The sequence below is a fragment of the Sus scrofa genome, chromosome 15 (genome assembly GCF_054392235.1).
Source record: "Sus scrofa isolate SSC_HxYL_T2T_F1_AM1 chromosome 15, Sscrofa_HxYL_maternal_Yorkshire_Landrace_v2.0, whole genome shotgun sequence".
NCBI lineage: Eukaryota > Metazoa > Chordata > Mammalia > Artiodactyla > Suidae > Sus > Sus scrofa.
In genome coordinates, this window is record NC_139397.1 from 106,056,568 (window position 1) to 106,073,315 (window position 16,748).

At 35.6% G+C, this 16,748-nt stretch overlaps 1 protein-coding gene across 2 annotated transcripts in view; it reads left to right on the forward strand.

The window, feature by feature from the left end:
* Positions 1-11,955, forward strand: part of ITGAV (integrin subunit alpha V) — a 107,467-nt gene extending 95,512 nt beyond the window's left edge. The window contains 7 exon segments of one of the 2 annotated variants that reach the window (NM_001083932.2): positions 390-495; positions 1,104-1,262; positions 2,828-2,938; positions 6,918-7,031; positions 7,133-7,240; positions 7,820-7,942; positions 8,194-11,955. In NM_001083932.2, coding sequence (NP_001077401.1) covers positions 390-495; positions 1,104-1,262; positions 2,828-2,938; positions 6,918-7,031; positions 7,133-7,240; positions 7,820-7,942; positions 8,194-8,289 — 817 coding nt within the window. In that variant the 3' untranslated portion in view covers positions 8,290-11,955. 2 annotated transcript variants of the gene reach the window in all.
* The last annotated feature ends 4,793 nt before the right edge of the window (positions 11,956-16,748 follow it).

Here is a 16,748-nt window from a genome sequence, read left to right on the forward strand (position 1 = left end):
TACTAGAACTGTAGCTTCTGTTGAAGGAAGGTACTAGGTATGTTCCAAAGCTACAAATATTTATTTGATAATCCTCTGGAAATAAACCAGACATGGCAAAAGCAGGCCCAAAAGAAGTTTATTGAACTTTTATGCAAATTGACTTAGCAATTCAGCTGTTACATTAGATTCAATAAAAGTAGTTTGTATATGTGTGCCTGTACCCATACATGTATAATTGGGCATAGGGTTTTGTTTTGTTTTGTTTTTTGTCTTTTAAATGTATGGGTTTTTTTTTTTTTTTTTTTTTTTAATTCTGACTTTGTTCACTTGGATTCTATATACTTTTGAAAATGAACTGACCATATCATTTTGATATTCATGGTAGGTTTTCTTTGGTCATTGTTTAGAGTCTCAAGTCCCGATCATATCTTTCTTCCAATTCCAAATTGGGAGCACAAGGAGAACCCTGAGACTGAGGAAGACGTTGGGCCAGTTGTTCAGCACATCTATGAGGTTTGCAGTTGTTGGATTTATCTGATACCTCGTAGAGAGCTAACAAAAAGAAAAGATAGGCTACTTTTAAAAAATTAAGTCTATTTAATTTTTATGTAAACTCTGCATGATTTAAGTATGTATCAGATTTCTTCAGTTTTTCCCTATTCTTAAGTTCTTTTTTATTCGACAAGTAGCTTCAAGTTGTAAAAGAAAGCTGATTATGCAAATTGCTTTTTAAAACCAAGTTGTTCTACTCGAGTAAAATGAATAGGTCATTGAGTATTTTCACGTGGACATTTTTCAGTTCTAACTAAAAAATTGAAAATGCCTGCAGCAAATCACCAAAATTTTGTATCTATACATAGGAAATGGTCTGTGCCATCTTATCAATGAACTTTTTCACATTTTCTTCTTCTGTTTACATTTTTGTCCTGACACATATTGCCCTATGCAGAGGCAGATGTTGAGTTTGAGCTCTTTTGCATAATAATAATGTAATATTAGAGTAACTATGGAAACCGCTGTTATTCAAATCTTGTTGCTTAATGATTCCTAGAGTTGAAGTAGGGGAAGGATTATGGTATAGATTTTTGCCCAAAGTTTTTACATTTTCTTTTCCTTATTAGCTGAGAAACAATGGTCCAAGTTCATTCAGCAAGGCAATGCTAAATCTTCAGTGGCCTTACAAATATAACAACAACACTTTGTTGTACATCCTTCAATATGATATTGATGGGCCAATGAACTGCACTTCAGATATGGAGATCAACCCTTTGAGAATTAAGGTAATGTGCTTAAATTAAGCAGCTCTTTATTATGATATTTCGTCGCTTTTCTTTCTTTTTTTTTTTTTTGGTCTTTTTTTGTCTTTTTTAGCTATTTCTTGGGCTGCTCCCACGGCATATGGAGGTTCCCAAGCTAGGGGTTGAATCGGAGCTGTAGCCACCAGCCTACGCCAGAGCCACAGCAACACAGGATCTGAGCCACGTCTGCAACCTACACCACAACTCATGGCAACGCCGGATCGTTAACCCACTGAGCAAGGGCAGGGATTGAACCCACAACCTCATGGTTCCTAGTCAGATTCGTTAACCACTGCGCCACGACGGGAACTCCTTGTTGCTTTTCTTTCTTTTTTTTTTTTTTTTTTTTTTTTTTTTTTTTTTTTTTTTTTTTGCTATTTCTTTGGGCCGCTCCCGTGGCATATGGAGGTTCCCAGGCTAGGGGTCGAATGGGAGCCGCAGCCACTGGCCTACGCCAGAGCCACAGCAACGCAGGATCCAAGCCGCGTCTGCAACCTACACCACAGCTCACGGCAACGCCGGATCGTTAACCCACTGAGCAAGGGCAGGGACCGAACCCGCAACCTCATGGTTCCTAGTCGGATTCGTTAACCACTGCGCCACGACGGGAACTCCGCTTTTCTTTCTAATGTACAAAAGAAACACATGAAATAGGAAATAAAACAACTGGCTGTTTTGGTTTTTTTTTTTTTTTGGCTGCAGCATGCAGGAGTTCCCAGGCCAGGGACCGAACCTGTGCCAGGCCACCTCAGTGACAACACTGGATCTTCAACCCACTGCACCACAAGGAAACTCCTAAAACAATTGTCTCAATGGTAAACCCATTCTGCAAAAATATTTTAGTTCATAACCAGTACACTATAGATTAAATTGTTTGTTTTTGTTATGAGTCAGGACAAATTCTGTGAAATCCTACTGAACCATTTATTTACATAGTGTTTAGCGAGCCTCTAGAGATAATCTTAAGTGACCATATTTAAGTTGGTTTCATCACATCACGGTTTATTCACATGTAATATTGTGTCAAGGATGTTTGGATGTTGAAATTTTTGTCTTTAGGATAAGATCCAACATTTTACTCTTTCCTCTTTTGACTTACGTGACCTAGAAAATGTCATTTTATGAAATTCTGTATATTTTTGGATATAGTCATCTCTGTCCTAGCAAATAGATTTGAATAAGAGGTTATTGCACAGGTTGGACTAAGGAAAGTTAAGAGAACAAAATAAAAATGTATACTCATGAGCGACATATATCACAGATCTACACTGAAATTTCAGGCTGTTTCTATGTATTTTATCTATTTTTCCTCTAGCTGTACAAGGGGAGAAAATGATGGCTAGGCAGAGGTAACTGTTTCCCTCATATTAAGGATTCTAATCTGTATTTTTTGTGCTTAGTTTTGGCCATATATTAAGAGGTGAATTTTCTGTCATACCAAATTTTTAGTCACTGTATTTTAATCTCGTGTAACAGTTTGATGCCAGAATGTCAGTGCAAAATATTTCCCATTGTTATTTACCACCAGTTTACTAATGTAATCCTAGATCTCAAATTCACAGACTGAAAAGAATGACACAGTTGGTGGGCAGGGTGACCGGAACCATCTTGTCACTAAGCGGGATCTCACCCTCATTGAGGGAGATGTTCACACTTTGGTAAGTGCCATTTCAACAACAAGCACTTTAAATATTTAAAAATATGTGATTATAGAACTGATGCCAAAGAACATTTCAAAAATAACAACAGCTGTGCTGGAAAGAACTCCATATATTTTTATACCATTCACTCCTCTTACTTTCTTTGTCCCTAATTGAATTGATGTCACATTGTGTTCGAATGATCTATCTTGCTAATAAAAATATTTGTAGATTGTTAATAAAAATATTTTATATTCCAACTTATTTCTCTGGTTGTGTCCCTTTAACTGACCTCATTCTTGGTCTTGCACTAATCTTTGAAGCTTACATGCAGTACTGCAGGAAAAACCCAGAAGATCTCAACAAAAATGTATTATAGGAATAATTAGCATTATGATTAACCTTTGTTGAGTCAGCCCATCTCTTTTTGTTGTTGTTGTTGTTTTTATTGGAATATAGTTGACTTACAAAGTTGTGTTAGTTTCAGGTGTACAGCAAAGCATGTGAAGTATCAGTTATACACATATATATAGCCATTCTTTTCCCATACAGGTTATTACACAGTATTAAATAGATTTCCCTGTACTATACAGTAGGTCCTTGTTACCTGTCTATTTTATATATAGTAGTTTGTATATATAAATCCCAACCCCCTACTTTATCCCTCCCCATTTCCCCCATGTTTCCTTTTTGGTAAACTTAAATTTGGTTTGAAAATCTTTAGTCTGTTTCTCTTTTGCAAGTTCTTTTGTATCATTTTTTATTAGGTTACACATGTTGGTGATCTCATATGATATTTGTCTTTCTCTGTCTTACTTTACTTATATGATAATTTCTAGGTCTAACTGTGTTACTGCAAATGGCATTATTGCATTCTTTTCAGGGCTGAGTAATATTCCATTGTATATACGTACTATATTTTCTTTATTCAGTCCTCTGTTAATAGACATTTATATTGCTTCCATATCTTGGTTATTGTAGATAGTGCTACAGTGAACATTGGGGTACATGTATCTTTTCAAATTATGGTTTTCTCTGGATATACGCCCAGGAGTGGGCTTGCTGGATCATATGTTAGTGCTGTATTAAGTATTTTAAGGAACCTCCATACTGTTCTCCATCATGATTGCATCAGCTTACATGATGCATATAAGCTTACATGATTCCAACACACAGTGTATGAGGGCTCCCTTTTCTCCACATCCTCTCCAGCATTTATTGTTTATAGTCTTTTTTGATGATAACCATTCTGAGTTAGCCTCCTAATGACTATAATGTTATAAATGAGCTTATCACTTAGGTTTTTAAAATTTAACAGATATACAAATAATCAACTGGCAGAGAACCTGGTATTGTGTTTATATTCATTGATGTTTATCAGTTACTTTTGAAGTACTGCCAAACTATTTTCCAAAATGTTTGCCCCATTGTTACATTCCCAGCCAGCAATGTATAAGCATCCCAATTTCTCCACACCCTTGTCATCACTTGCTATTGCCTTTAAAAAATATGTAGTCATCCTTGTCAGAATGAAGTAGTATCTCATTGTAGTTTCATTTGGATTTCCCTAATGACTAATGATGCTAGGCATCTTTTCATTTGTATACATTCTTTCAAGAAATCTAAATTCAAACCCTTTGCCCATATTTAAATTGAATTGTTTGCCTTTTGTTGTTGAGTCATAAAGAGTTCTTTGTATATTCTGGATACTACCCTTATCAGAACTGTTACTATATATAATTTTTCTCATTCTCTAAGTTTTTTTTTTTTCACTTTCTTGATAGTATTCTTTGATGCAATAAAGTTTTTAAATTTGAAGAAGTTCAGATTTCTTTTATCAAGCCTATATCTTCTTGTATTGCTTATGTTTTTACTGTCATATTTTAAAAACCATTGCCTAACGCAAGTCCTGGAGATTTACAGCTAAGTTTTCTGGTTTTCTAAGTTTTGTGCTTTTAGCTCTTATTTTTTATGTCTCTGATCCATATGGAATTAATTTTTGTGCAAAGTGTGAAGTAGAGGCCGAGATTCCTTCTTTTGCCTGTGGCTTTCCGGTTCTCCCAGCATCATCAGTTGGAAAAATCTCTCTCTTTCCCTTAAAAGGTCTTGCCTCCCTTGTTGAAAATGAATTGACTTATATATGTTTGGGTTTATTTCTGGACTCTCAGTTCTATGCTATTGATCTAAACATGTATCCTATTGCCAGTACCAAATTGTTTTGATTATTATAGCTCTGCAGTAAGTTTTGAAATTGGGGAGTGTGAGCCTTCCAATATTTTCTTCTTTTTCAAGAATGTTTTGGTTACTTGGAGTCCCTGGAAATTCCATATGAATTTTAGGATCAGCTTGTCCATTTCTACAAAAATAGTAGTTGGAATTTTGACAGGAGATTTATTGGATCTGTCTATCCCTTTGGGAGTATTGCCATCTGAATATTAAGTCTTTTACTCCTTGAACATGTGTTATCTTTCTTTTTGTGTACGTCTTCTTTAATTACCTTCAAAAATATTTTGTAGTTTTCAAAAACATGTGCAAGTTTTGTGCTGCCTTTGTTAAGTAACTTCTAAATATTTTATGATTTTTTTGGAGCTATTTAAAATAGAATTGTGGAGTTCCCTTGTGGTGCAATAGGTTACAGATCTGGTGTTGTCACTACAGCTTCTCATGTCACCTCTCTGGATCTCTGGCCCAGGAACTTTCATATTCTGTGTGTGCAGCTGAAAAAATAAATCAATAAATAAAATAGAATTATTTTTAAAATTTTGTTTTCGGATTTATCATTACTAATGTATATAGAAACAATTCATATGTGTAATACTGATCTTATATTCTGTACCTTTTCTATACTTGTTCAATAGTTTTCTTGTAGGTTCTTTAAATTTTTCTATGTATCAGTTTCTATCATCTGTGAATACAGCTAGCTTTGCTTCTGTCTTTCCAATCTGGATACCTTTTATTTATTTATTTATTTATTTATTTATTTTCTTGCTTAATTGTACTGGCTAGAACCTTCTGAACAATGTTGAATAGAAGTGTCATGAGTGGGAATTGTTGTCTTGTTTCTGATCTTAGGGGAAAAGTATCCATTCTTTCACCAGTAAGTACGATGTTAGCTGTGGGCTTTTCATAGATGTTCTTTATCAGGTCAAGGAAGTTTGCGTCTATTCCTAGTCATCAGTTGGAAGTGTCGCTTACTGGATAGCACTGTTGTGAAGTGTATGCATATGACATGTCTAGTGCAGTTTGACTAGCATATAGAAGGTAGAGAATATCTGTTACTTTTGACTGTCTGCCTTAAAGTTACTGATACATGATTCAGTAAAGGTACTGAATCATGCTGCTTGATTTCTAAAGGTCTGACATGGAATAACTATTAAAGATTCACTCTGTTTCTTTTTCTTTTCCACAGGCATATTGGGATCTGATTTTCATGTCTTACTAAAATCAGTATGCTCTGGGTTTGCCTAAAGAATGTTGAGTTCAAGCTGTTAAACACTTTAATATTATAGATCTTAGCCTTCTATAATAAATCATGTGAAAACCAACCCCTCATGACAAGAAGCATTCATAGACTCAACTATTAGCCTGCTCTCTCTCTCTCTGTCTTTTGTTTTGTGCTTTTTAGGACCATACCCAAGGCATATGGAAGTTCCCAGGCTAGGAGTCAAATTGGAGCTGTAACCGCTGGCCTATGCCATAGCCACAGCAATACCAGATCCGAGCTGCATCTGCGACCTACACCACAGTTCATGGCAACAACGTATCCTTAACCCACTGAGCAAGGCCAGGGATCAGACCTACATCCTCATGGATACTAGTTGGGTTTGTTACCGCTGAGCCACAACAGAACTCCCTGTCCTGTTCATTTTAAACATTACTGCTATAAGGCAAAAGTGTCTGGATCATCACTTCAGCCTTCATATAAAACAAGTCAAATGTCTAATTTTTATACAATATGATAGGATGACCTTTTAAGAAAATAATTATTTTTTGGCAGGGTTGTGGAATTGCTGAATGCTTGAAGATTGTCTGCCAGGTGGGGCGACTAGACAGAGGAAAGAGTGCAATCCTGTATGTAAAGTCTCTACTGTGGACCGAGACCTTTATGAATGTAAGTGAGCAGATGCAGCATTCAGCAAACTTACCCATTTTTTCAAAGAAATGAAAAAGGCCTGATATCTAAGAAATCATTTAATTATTATTTCCATACAGAAAGAAAACCAGAATCATTCATATTCTCTAAAGTCATCTGCTTCATTTAATGTCATAGAGTTTCCTTATAAGAACCTTCCAATTGAGGACATTTTCAACTCTACATTAGTAAGTCATGGATTGGGGGAAATGGAATAAATGCACTGAGTTCAGAACCTTAGATATTTAAATTTTATTTTAAATAATGGCAATTTAACTATCTTGATAATTTAAAGTAATTGAATTATTTCAATAGATTATAATCTAGTTTAATATTACTATTTTACTCCCCCAACCCCAAATTATTAAAGGTAGATCATTTACTTTAGCATCTTATCCTATATAAGATTCTTAGCATATAATAATTTCATGGGGGAAATTATGGGGAATTTCTCCCCACAAAGTTAAAAAGTTGGAAATTAACTGCAGTTAAGTGAAGGCATTTTAATTTGAGAATTAAGGTGGGATCTTATATTTCCAAAAACGATTACTGGGTTGCATTATTTAAAAATCATTTCAGAGGCAGTCAGTGGTTAAGCTGTTGAAAATTTCATGTGTGTATGTGTATGCTATTGATATCAAATGTATAAATTATATATGAGAAAAGAAAATAATGTAACATTAAAATAAAATATAATAGACATTCAGATATGTGTTGAATAGTTCAGTGACCTATTTTCTAACCAAAAACATTCCCCCCCCCAACAGGTTACCACTAATGTTACCTGGGGCATTCAGCCAGCACCCATGCCGGTGCCTGTGTGGGTGATCATTTTAGCAGTTCTAGCGGGATTGTTGTTACTGGCTGTTTTGGTATTTGTAATGTACAGGGTAAGTGATGGACTTAGGAAGAGGGGGAGGGAGGGAAAGCAGATGAAAAGGAGAAGGGAGGGAGGAAAAGAAGGGAAGAAGAAAAAGACCGTTAATCTTTAATGATGGTGCTTGATGAGCATTCCTTATCCTTTGCAGGAAGAAAAATTGTACAAAGTGCCATTTAAATTATCTTGGTCATAATATGGTCACTTAGAATACTTTCCATATTCTTCCATTGATATGACAGTAATGTTAGTTTTTCTTGACAGATGGGCTTTTTTAAACGTGTCCGACCACCTCAAGAAGAACAGGAAAGGGAACAGCTTCAGCCTCATGAAAATGGTGAAGGAAACTCAGAAACTTAACTGTGATTCTTAAAGTTACGCTACATCCAGACCCATTAGAAGTACCAACTTCATTATAGATTTTAATTTCCTTCAGGAAGAATAAAATATCAAGACTTCACTGCTGATGGTGCCCATTGGTATTAACCACAAAGTGAGAGCAATATTTATCCACCTTTTCATTATAATTAATTTCAGATATACATTTAACATACATCCACTGATTTGTGTTTTTAGGTATTTAAATAATAACATTTCAAGTGATCCTCTTCAATGTACATAAGACAGGTAGTGCCTGAGTTACCACTTTATATAAAATAGTACTTCCTATAATTATTGTTTCTGATTTTGTATGTTGGAATTTGTTTTTGTTTTTGTTATTTTAAAGCAATCCAAATTTAGACCTTACTATCCACATCTTTTGTACAGATACTGAATACTAATGCACATTACACTACAGTTGAGTTTCAAGCTAACTTTTTAACTGCATAAACTTGGATTTTAATATTACCTACATGGTAGAACTTTAAATAAAAACAACAAATGATCCCATCAAAACACTTTAATAGCAAAGGTACAGTTTTTTTGTTTTACTATGAATATTGGGTACATGCTATTAAATTTTTATTTATATTTTTAGTCACAATCCATTTTATTGCATTTTATTTTGTATAAGTTCTATTTCAAATCCTTTAAGTCAGCTTATACTAAAAATTAGTTCTATAGTCAAAAATGCCTTTTTTGTGTAATATTTAATTTCTGCTAGACATCATGATGCTTAAAGCCATATGAGGTGGAAATCATTTCCAAAGTATGTTTATTCCATTGCATTAGTCTGGCTATATGCAATACAAAAAAAAAAAAAAAAACATTTAAATTAAAAGCCTATATTTGTAGGTCTTCTATAGAATTGCTTATTAATAGTTTGTTCTTAGAGCAAGAGTTTTTTAGTTGGGATTAATTTATTTTCCTCCTATATATGTATTTTTTTCTTATATTTCCAAATCTATTGCTGAGAATGTGTCAAGATCAATGATGAATATTTACAGCTTGCAGGAACCTGCATTCAACCTCCCAACCCCACGAGAAAAATGCTTAAGAATTAAAATTCTTAAAGTAGCTCACTGGGTTACTTCTAGCAGTAGCATAATGCTACTCATGTGGATATTACCTCATTTTAAGCAAAGTATAACATGTAAAACCAGTCCCAGCTCTCAGAATGACTTCTGTGAGGTTATTTTACAAGCAATTCAAGTTACTGGAAACCTTTAAAACTTTCTTAGATGTATTAAGATAAATTGCTTTTCTAGGATTTTTAAATAAAAGCTGCACAGGTGGCAAGTTGAAGTTTTATAGGTCTGTAGGGTGATGAATCTTCTGGAGGAATATGTGAATTATTCACAGTTCTTCAAGGCCTGGGGATAACTATTAATTATACCTATTTTTGTGCAATTACATCATATTGTACATTAGAAATTGAGAGTTTAATAGCCTTTTATTTCCCTTAAAGAACTGGAGATTTTTCTGTTTGAACCATAACGGGAATTTATCTTGCCATGTCTTTTGTTATAACTCCCTATACAAGTGGCTAAGCTAGAATATATTCGTGGTGAGTTATATATGTAGGTGAGTACATACATGTAGGTGAGTTATACAAGTTGGAATGTTGACAAGACCCTATACTTAGCTTTAGTGATTTTCAAAATTAATAGGCACTGTAAAATAGATTTTATTAGTCTCTTAAAAGATCTTAGTCATATGCAATAAGTATTTTTATTACCAACAAATTTGAAGGTTTTTTAAGAAAAAAATACTTTTATCCTAGGACCTGCCACCAGATAGTCACTAAGTTGTTCTTTCAACCTTACCTGTTTTCCTGCCTAATAGCAGTCATTCCTGACATTCTGTTGGCTAGAAAGTCACAGTTTCAAAAAAAAAAAAAAATTGTTTCTCTTTGCTTTTGCACAATCTATTCTTTTATGGCCTCTTATCGCAAGGTATAATGTTTTACCAGAGATTGAAGGAAGAGCCAAAATATCTCAGTTGGGAGAGCATTAACTGGAGGAAGGAGATTGAAGGGCATTGTCATGGAAATTAACATGATGTTTTAAATTGCTCTTAGGAAATGTAGTTTTAAGCAATAATATTTTCTTTTTAAAAAGTGATTATTTATATCTCTACAAAAATATGATAGGAGTATAATTTCAAAACCTAGTCTTTGAGGAAAATATGTGGGGGGATGTTGGGATTCTTCTTACCCTAAAATAGCATGCGAATGTTTTGGTTAAAATGTCAAAAAATAGTCACTGCTGTGTTTGTGATTTATTGAGAATTGAAATCCATTTAGAATGTAAAATTCTCATAATCTGATTCAGTTTAAGAAAACACATATGGTTGGAATAGAGGATATTTAAAACATTTGATATTGGTAAGAAATATTGATACTGTTGTTGATTTCTTACATAGACATTTATTTCAGAATTGATATTTTGAGAAACACCTATGTGAGGAATGCTCTTTCCTTTTCTTCCTTTTACCTTTTTTTGTGACTAATGATTATTGTAATTCTGATTAAGTTCTTAATACTGAAATGTGAAACAATTAATCAAAATATTAGTGCCACAATTCTACCTGTTATAGTAAATTCTCAGTGATACTTTATATAAAAAATTCAAGTATTAATTAGAAAGACTATATTGGCTTCTTTAAGAGATTGTGAAAGATTTTTGATAGTGAATCATGACTCTAAGAGAGAGATTTATGTGGCAAAAATATAGTATATGATAGATCAGCCGGTTTTTTTTTTTTTTTTTTTTTTAATAAGGCTAAAACCTGTAAGTTCATAGATGTTCCTGTGTTACAAAATGTCTTGTTGAGCTTGGCAAAGAATAAGTCATTCTTGGAATACTTCTGTATGACTGTTGCCTATCTCAGTGTCACTGTGCTTGTGATCTTGGATAGCTTGTATATGTGATAGCTTGATTAATAAGAAAACAATATAAAATTTGAAAATTCAATACAGGATCCAAAATGGTAAATGAAATGACTTAATACTCAGTGTTTTGGAGAGTATCCCTTTAAACTTTTTGGTATGGTAGGATAGTTTGAAGGGTAACCTATGAACATGTAGCATGCATATATGTTTCTATTTCATTGTAGCTTCTGATACATAGTGAAGTTCTTGGAAGAGGTACTGAGTCTTTGATTTTTGTTGTTATTCTTCTCAAGTGCAATATAACAATGTAACCAAACCTAGATATTTCAGTCATTATTAATTTAGTAAACCTAATCTAAATGGAAATTTATTAGTATTTTTGTTAGCAGGAAGGAGTGATTCTGCAATAGATGTACAAGTGAAATTATTTACCCTCCAAAGGTCCATTCTACACTTTATTTCAGGCTGGACATGAACAGTTCCCTACTAGTTTTGAAACACTTTGCAATATCTTAAAGACACTTCGAAGCTGTGTATATCAATTAATTTGCTATCTAAATAACATAGAAAGTAACTTTCTTTATGTAGTTCTCTTGTGATCACCCACATTGGGTGAGACATAAAATGAGTGTGTTCTAAAATTTGTCATTTGCTAACTTGATTTGAGTTAGTGAAAACTGGTACAGTGTTCTGCTTACTAGTTTCCAATGTGTAACTGGTGTCTGTTCAATAAACTTGAGCATATGGTGCCACTTTTGTGCAATCACTTTATATTTTCCTTCTATTATGTTGTTTCGTTTTGTTTTTTAATCACACGAGCCGGCATGAGTTAGGATCAGAGTTGAGGGAGACTGGAGGAGGACTGCCATCATGGCAGAAATCAAGGGGAGAACGTCAGGAACAGGTGGAATCACATGTGGGACGAGGGAATATTTTCCTGTCAGAGCCCTGGCTTGACCCTGACTCTGACTTTATTCTAGTGAGAGCCTACAGATGGAAGGTTGAAAGAGCTGAGCAGTTATTCCAGCTACTATCTAGTGCAGGAGAAACAAGAGACTGTATTTCAAGTCTTACATAGTGGCAAGGCCTTGGAAACACCCCAGGCTTTTCCTGTCCCCAGAGGATCTGTTCCTTGGGAATAAATAACTACCTCTCAAGATTAATGAACAAAGGGCAAAAACAAAGTGCCCCACCCTAGCAAAGCATGAAACCAAGTTTCTACAAGTTTAAGGTGGTCCATCTGAAATTTAATTATCCTCTCATAATGGCAGATAATGCAACCCAAAGACTCTGCAATATATCATTCATATTGTTGTGTATGTGTGTGTGGTATGTAAATGGAAAGAAAGGAAAATGTGATCTATAGTTTTAAGAAGTAGTGAATAGAAACAGACCTACAAACAGTTGAACAGATATCACTTTAACTATAATAATAATGTTAAAGTGTATATAAGAACTAGTGAAAATTATGAATGAAAAGATGGGCATTTCAGGAGAAAAACCCAGACGGAAATCTTCAGACTAAATTTCAATATCTGAAATCAGAGATTCATTGGAGGAAGGTTACAAGTAGAGTGGATAGAATAAAACAAAGGATCATGTACTTAGAGATGACAAGATTCATCCAAGCTTGCACACACACACACACAAAGGACTAAGAAAACAATGCCAAAAAGACTCAGCTATCTATGGGACCATCTAGGTGTTAAAGGAATTGAGGAGCGAGAAAATATTTCAAATCAAAAAGTTCCCAAATTTCATCTAAAATAGCAACCTGTGGATTTCCCGCTGTGGTGCAGTGGGATCAGCGGCCTGTTGGGAGCGCTAGAATGCAGGTTCGATCTCAGGCTCTGCATAGTGGGTTAAGGATCCATTGTTGCCACACCTGGTAGCTCGGATCTGATCCAGACTGGGAACTCCATGTGCCATGGTGCGGCCAAAAAAGAGAAAAAAAATTAGCAACCTGCAATTCTGGAATCACAAGTCCCAAACAGAACAATCACAAATAACACGTCTGTCCAGGTCATGGTCAAACTGGTAAAAACCATGTGTTGGAAAGGGCTCACCTCACCCCCTTTTGTTAAGCATGCCCAGAGGGTTCAAATCAGTTACTGGCAAGATTAGGACAAAAGTTCATATATTCAAGCACCTTGTCCAGTATGCTTTCTGATGTGTAAAACTGCCTGAATTACTAGTCAGTTTATAAAATAGATTTGTCATCAGCTAGTGAATAGGTTGGAATGCCTGAATATCAATTGGAGCATCACCAATGCTTTTCTAATTACGGCTGACTCTTGAGTAACAGGGTTTGACCTGCATGGCTCCACCTATACATTGATTTTTTTTCATGCTTTGATGTAAGGGATTTTCCCTATCCTTGGTTAGTTGAATCCCCAAATGTGGAACTCTGAGTGTAGAGGAACCACACACAGATCCAGAAGGCTAACTGTCAATTATACTCAGATTTTCAACTGCATGGGGGATCATAACCCCTAGCCCCTGTATTCAAGGGTCAATTGTAGTATTTTTACTTATTTTCTAAACTGTTGCGAATTGCCTAGAGAGTTATATAATTACATTTCCTTTTACACTCAGGTTCCTTCTTGGCCTCATTTCCTGAAGCATAACAAAGATATCAATTGGTGTTTCAATAAAAGGAGCACTTAGATTTTGAATTTGAACTTTATACCATAATTTATCTTCATGTTATTAAAGTAACCTAATTTGTTTCCAAGTAATTAAATCTCCATGTTCTTTGACACCATTTGTCAGAAATGGAAACTTTAGGGATTATTTTTTAGTCAATCTTGTATTCACAATATTAATTGGTTGTTACAGAGTTGTTCACAACAAGCACTAGGTGATGTATAAATGTAGTAGTATTTAATTTGGGGAATTATGCTTTCTACTTGAGTAATAGAAATTATTCTTGATCATGGATAGGGTACATGGTAAGTTTACCATAGGAATCAAGAATGTTGTGGTGGCTTGTAAAATTTCTCATCTTTGAACAGTGAAGTTAAAGTTATTTTTGAGATAAGTGACACAAATGCCTTTAAAATTCAGAAATATCATGTAATTGGCAGACAAGTGAATGATTTTGAATTTTTAGTGTATCTGAGGAGATGAAAGGGAAGAGTTAAAGAATAAACACATTTCCTACCCTTTAGTAATACTAATTTTGACTTTCTGACTTGAGCCTTTACTACTAAACTAGAGCCAAGCACTTCAGCATCATGTAGTACTAAATTACTAGCACAAATGGAATCTGAAGGGTCTTCTACAGGAATTCAGTGATTCTTAAGTAACAGTGGGGATGATATAGAAGAAACTAATTTTACCATATTCCCACTAAACAGCCTTATCCTCTCAAGGGGACCATAAAACAGCAGCAGTATAGGAGTGATTTAATGACAGCTGAGAATCTGGTTCACACATACAGAAATAGTTCCCTCTTCTCGCCTCTGAGTCTCCAAGTCTTGTCTATAACATTATCTACTTCACATCCACCCCAAGACCCACACAGGCTTGGTCACTGGATGAGCCCAACTACCTCATGCCTTAGACAAGGAATTAGGTTTAAATTACTGCAGAGTCTTTTCGCCATGAAGAGTGGCATATTCACAGAATCCAGGGATTAGATCATGAACATCTTTTGGAGGGCATTATTATGTCTACCATAGTCCATGTCTGGCCCTCAAAGATTCACATTTGTCTCACATGCAAAATACATTCGTCCCATTCCCAAAGTCAAACTATTACAGCATCAACACAAAGTCCAACGTGACTTTTTTTTTCTTCTTATGGCAGCACCCATGGCATATGGAAGTTCCCAGGCTAGGTGTTGAATCAGAGCCGCAGCTGCTGGCCTATGCCACAGCCACAGTGATGCCAGATCCCAGCTGCCTCTGTGCATCCACATCCCCATGGATACTAGTCAGATTCCTAACCCATTGAGCCACAACGGGAACTCCCAAAATGACTTCTTAATCTCAGCAGCTTGAATGTCACAAATCTCTTCATCTAAAATATGGGCAAGGTTTGGGTATGATCCATTTTGGGATACAATTCCTCTCTATATGTGGCCCTATGAAACTAAAGAAAAGGAGTTCCAGTCGTGGCGCAGTGGTTAACGAATCTGACTAGGAACCATGAGGTTGCGGGTTCTGTCCCTGACCTTGCTCGGTGGGTTAACGATCCGGCGTTGCCGTGAGCTGTGGTGTAGGTCGCAGACGCGGCTCAGATCCTGCGTTGCTGTGGCTCTGGCGTAGGCTGGCAGCTACAGCTCCAATTCGATCCCTAGCCTGGGAACCTCCATATGCCACGGGAGCGGCCCAAGAAATGGCAAAAAGACAAAAAAAAAAAAAAAAAAAAAAAAAAAAGGAAACTAAAGAAAGAAGGTATCTGCTTGCAACAAACCAGAGTAAGACAAGCATTTGATTACAATTGTAGACATTCTGGTTCAAAAAAAGGGAAAATATAGAAGGAAAAGAAGTCACTGGTCCCAAGCAATTCCAAAATCCATCTGAACAAACTACATTTGGTTTCAAAGTCTGAGATTAATTCTCTGTCGTTCATGACTTTACCTTCTGAGTCATCCTTTTTCATGAAATGTAGCACGTGAGAATTGTTATCAGCTTGTTTCTACTAGTAGATTCAATATCATTTTTCATTTTGTATGACCTTTAGACCAAGCCGACAGTGTTTCTGCTGATATATAACTCGCAAGAACTTTGCGGATCTCCTGTGTTTGTCAAGGATATTCATTCCATTAGAACAAAGGCTACTTCACAGAGCTTTCCTAAATAACCTCGTCTCTACTTTTGGCTTCTGATGAGTTCTCTGAGGGGAATCTATGAATCACACACTTAATCTCTTCAAAGGAAAAATTTCCGAGATATTAACAAAAGTTTGTACAGTCTCTGTGCTCTCTCTAGAGCAAACTCTTGACAGCAAATCTCTTAATTTTACCATCTTTTGCAATCTGGATATGTTGAAAATTTCCCAAATCATAAAGTCCTAGTTTCCTGGGTTCTCTATTTTAGAGTCATATCTATTTAATAAATTTAGATAAAGTCAAGAAACACAAGAGCAGGGTTGGAGGGCCTGACGGCCCATCAACAGTCTTGTTCCTAAAAAAAAATCGAGGCTTTGTAAATCTAGACCCGGTCCTAGAGTAAACGCTAAGTCTTGAGTCTTGTAATCTAGGTTGAGCTGGCTCCATCAGTTCCCGCCACACATTGGCCCATCTTAGCTGGAGTGCCTAATGAACTGTTCTACGTAGCTACTACCCTTGGAGCAAATGTGTTGTCAGGGGGATTGGGTGAAGGATACCTGAAATACCATAGATAAAATTGCCCACTGTTTAACACACAGCAGGTAATCCATGCATGCTGATTCCAGAGAATCTTAATGATTTGTATGCCTGTCATCTGAGAAGGACCTCTAAACCCAGAGTTTAGTAACTGAATCCTATGACCCACTTTGGTTAATAATCCTAAACTCTTCTTACTTCTAATACGGAGAACCCTACATGGGTAAATGA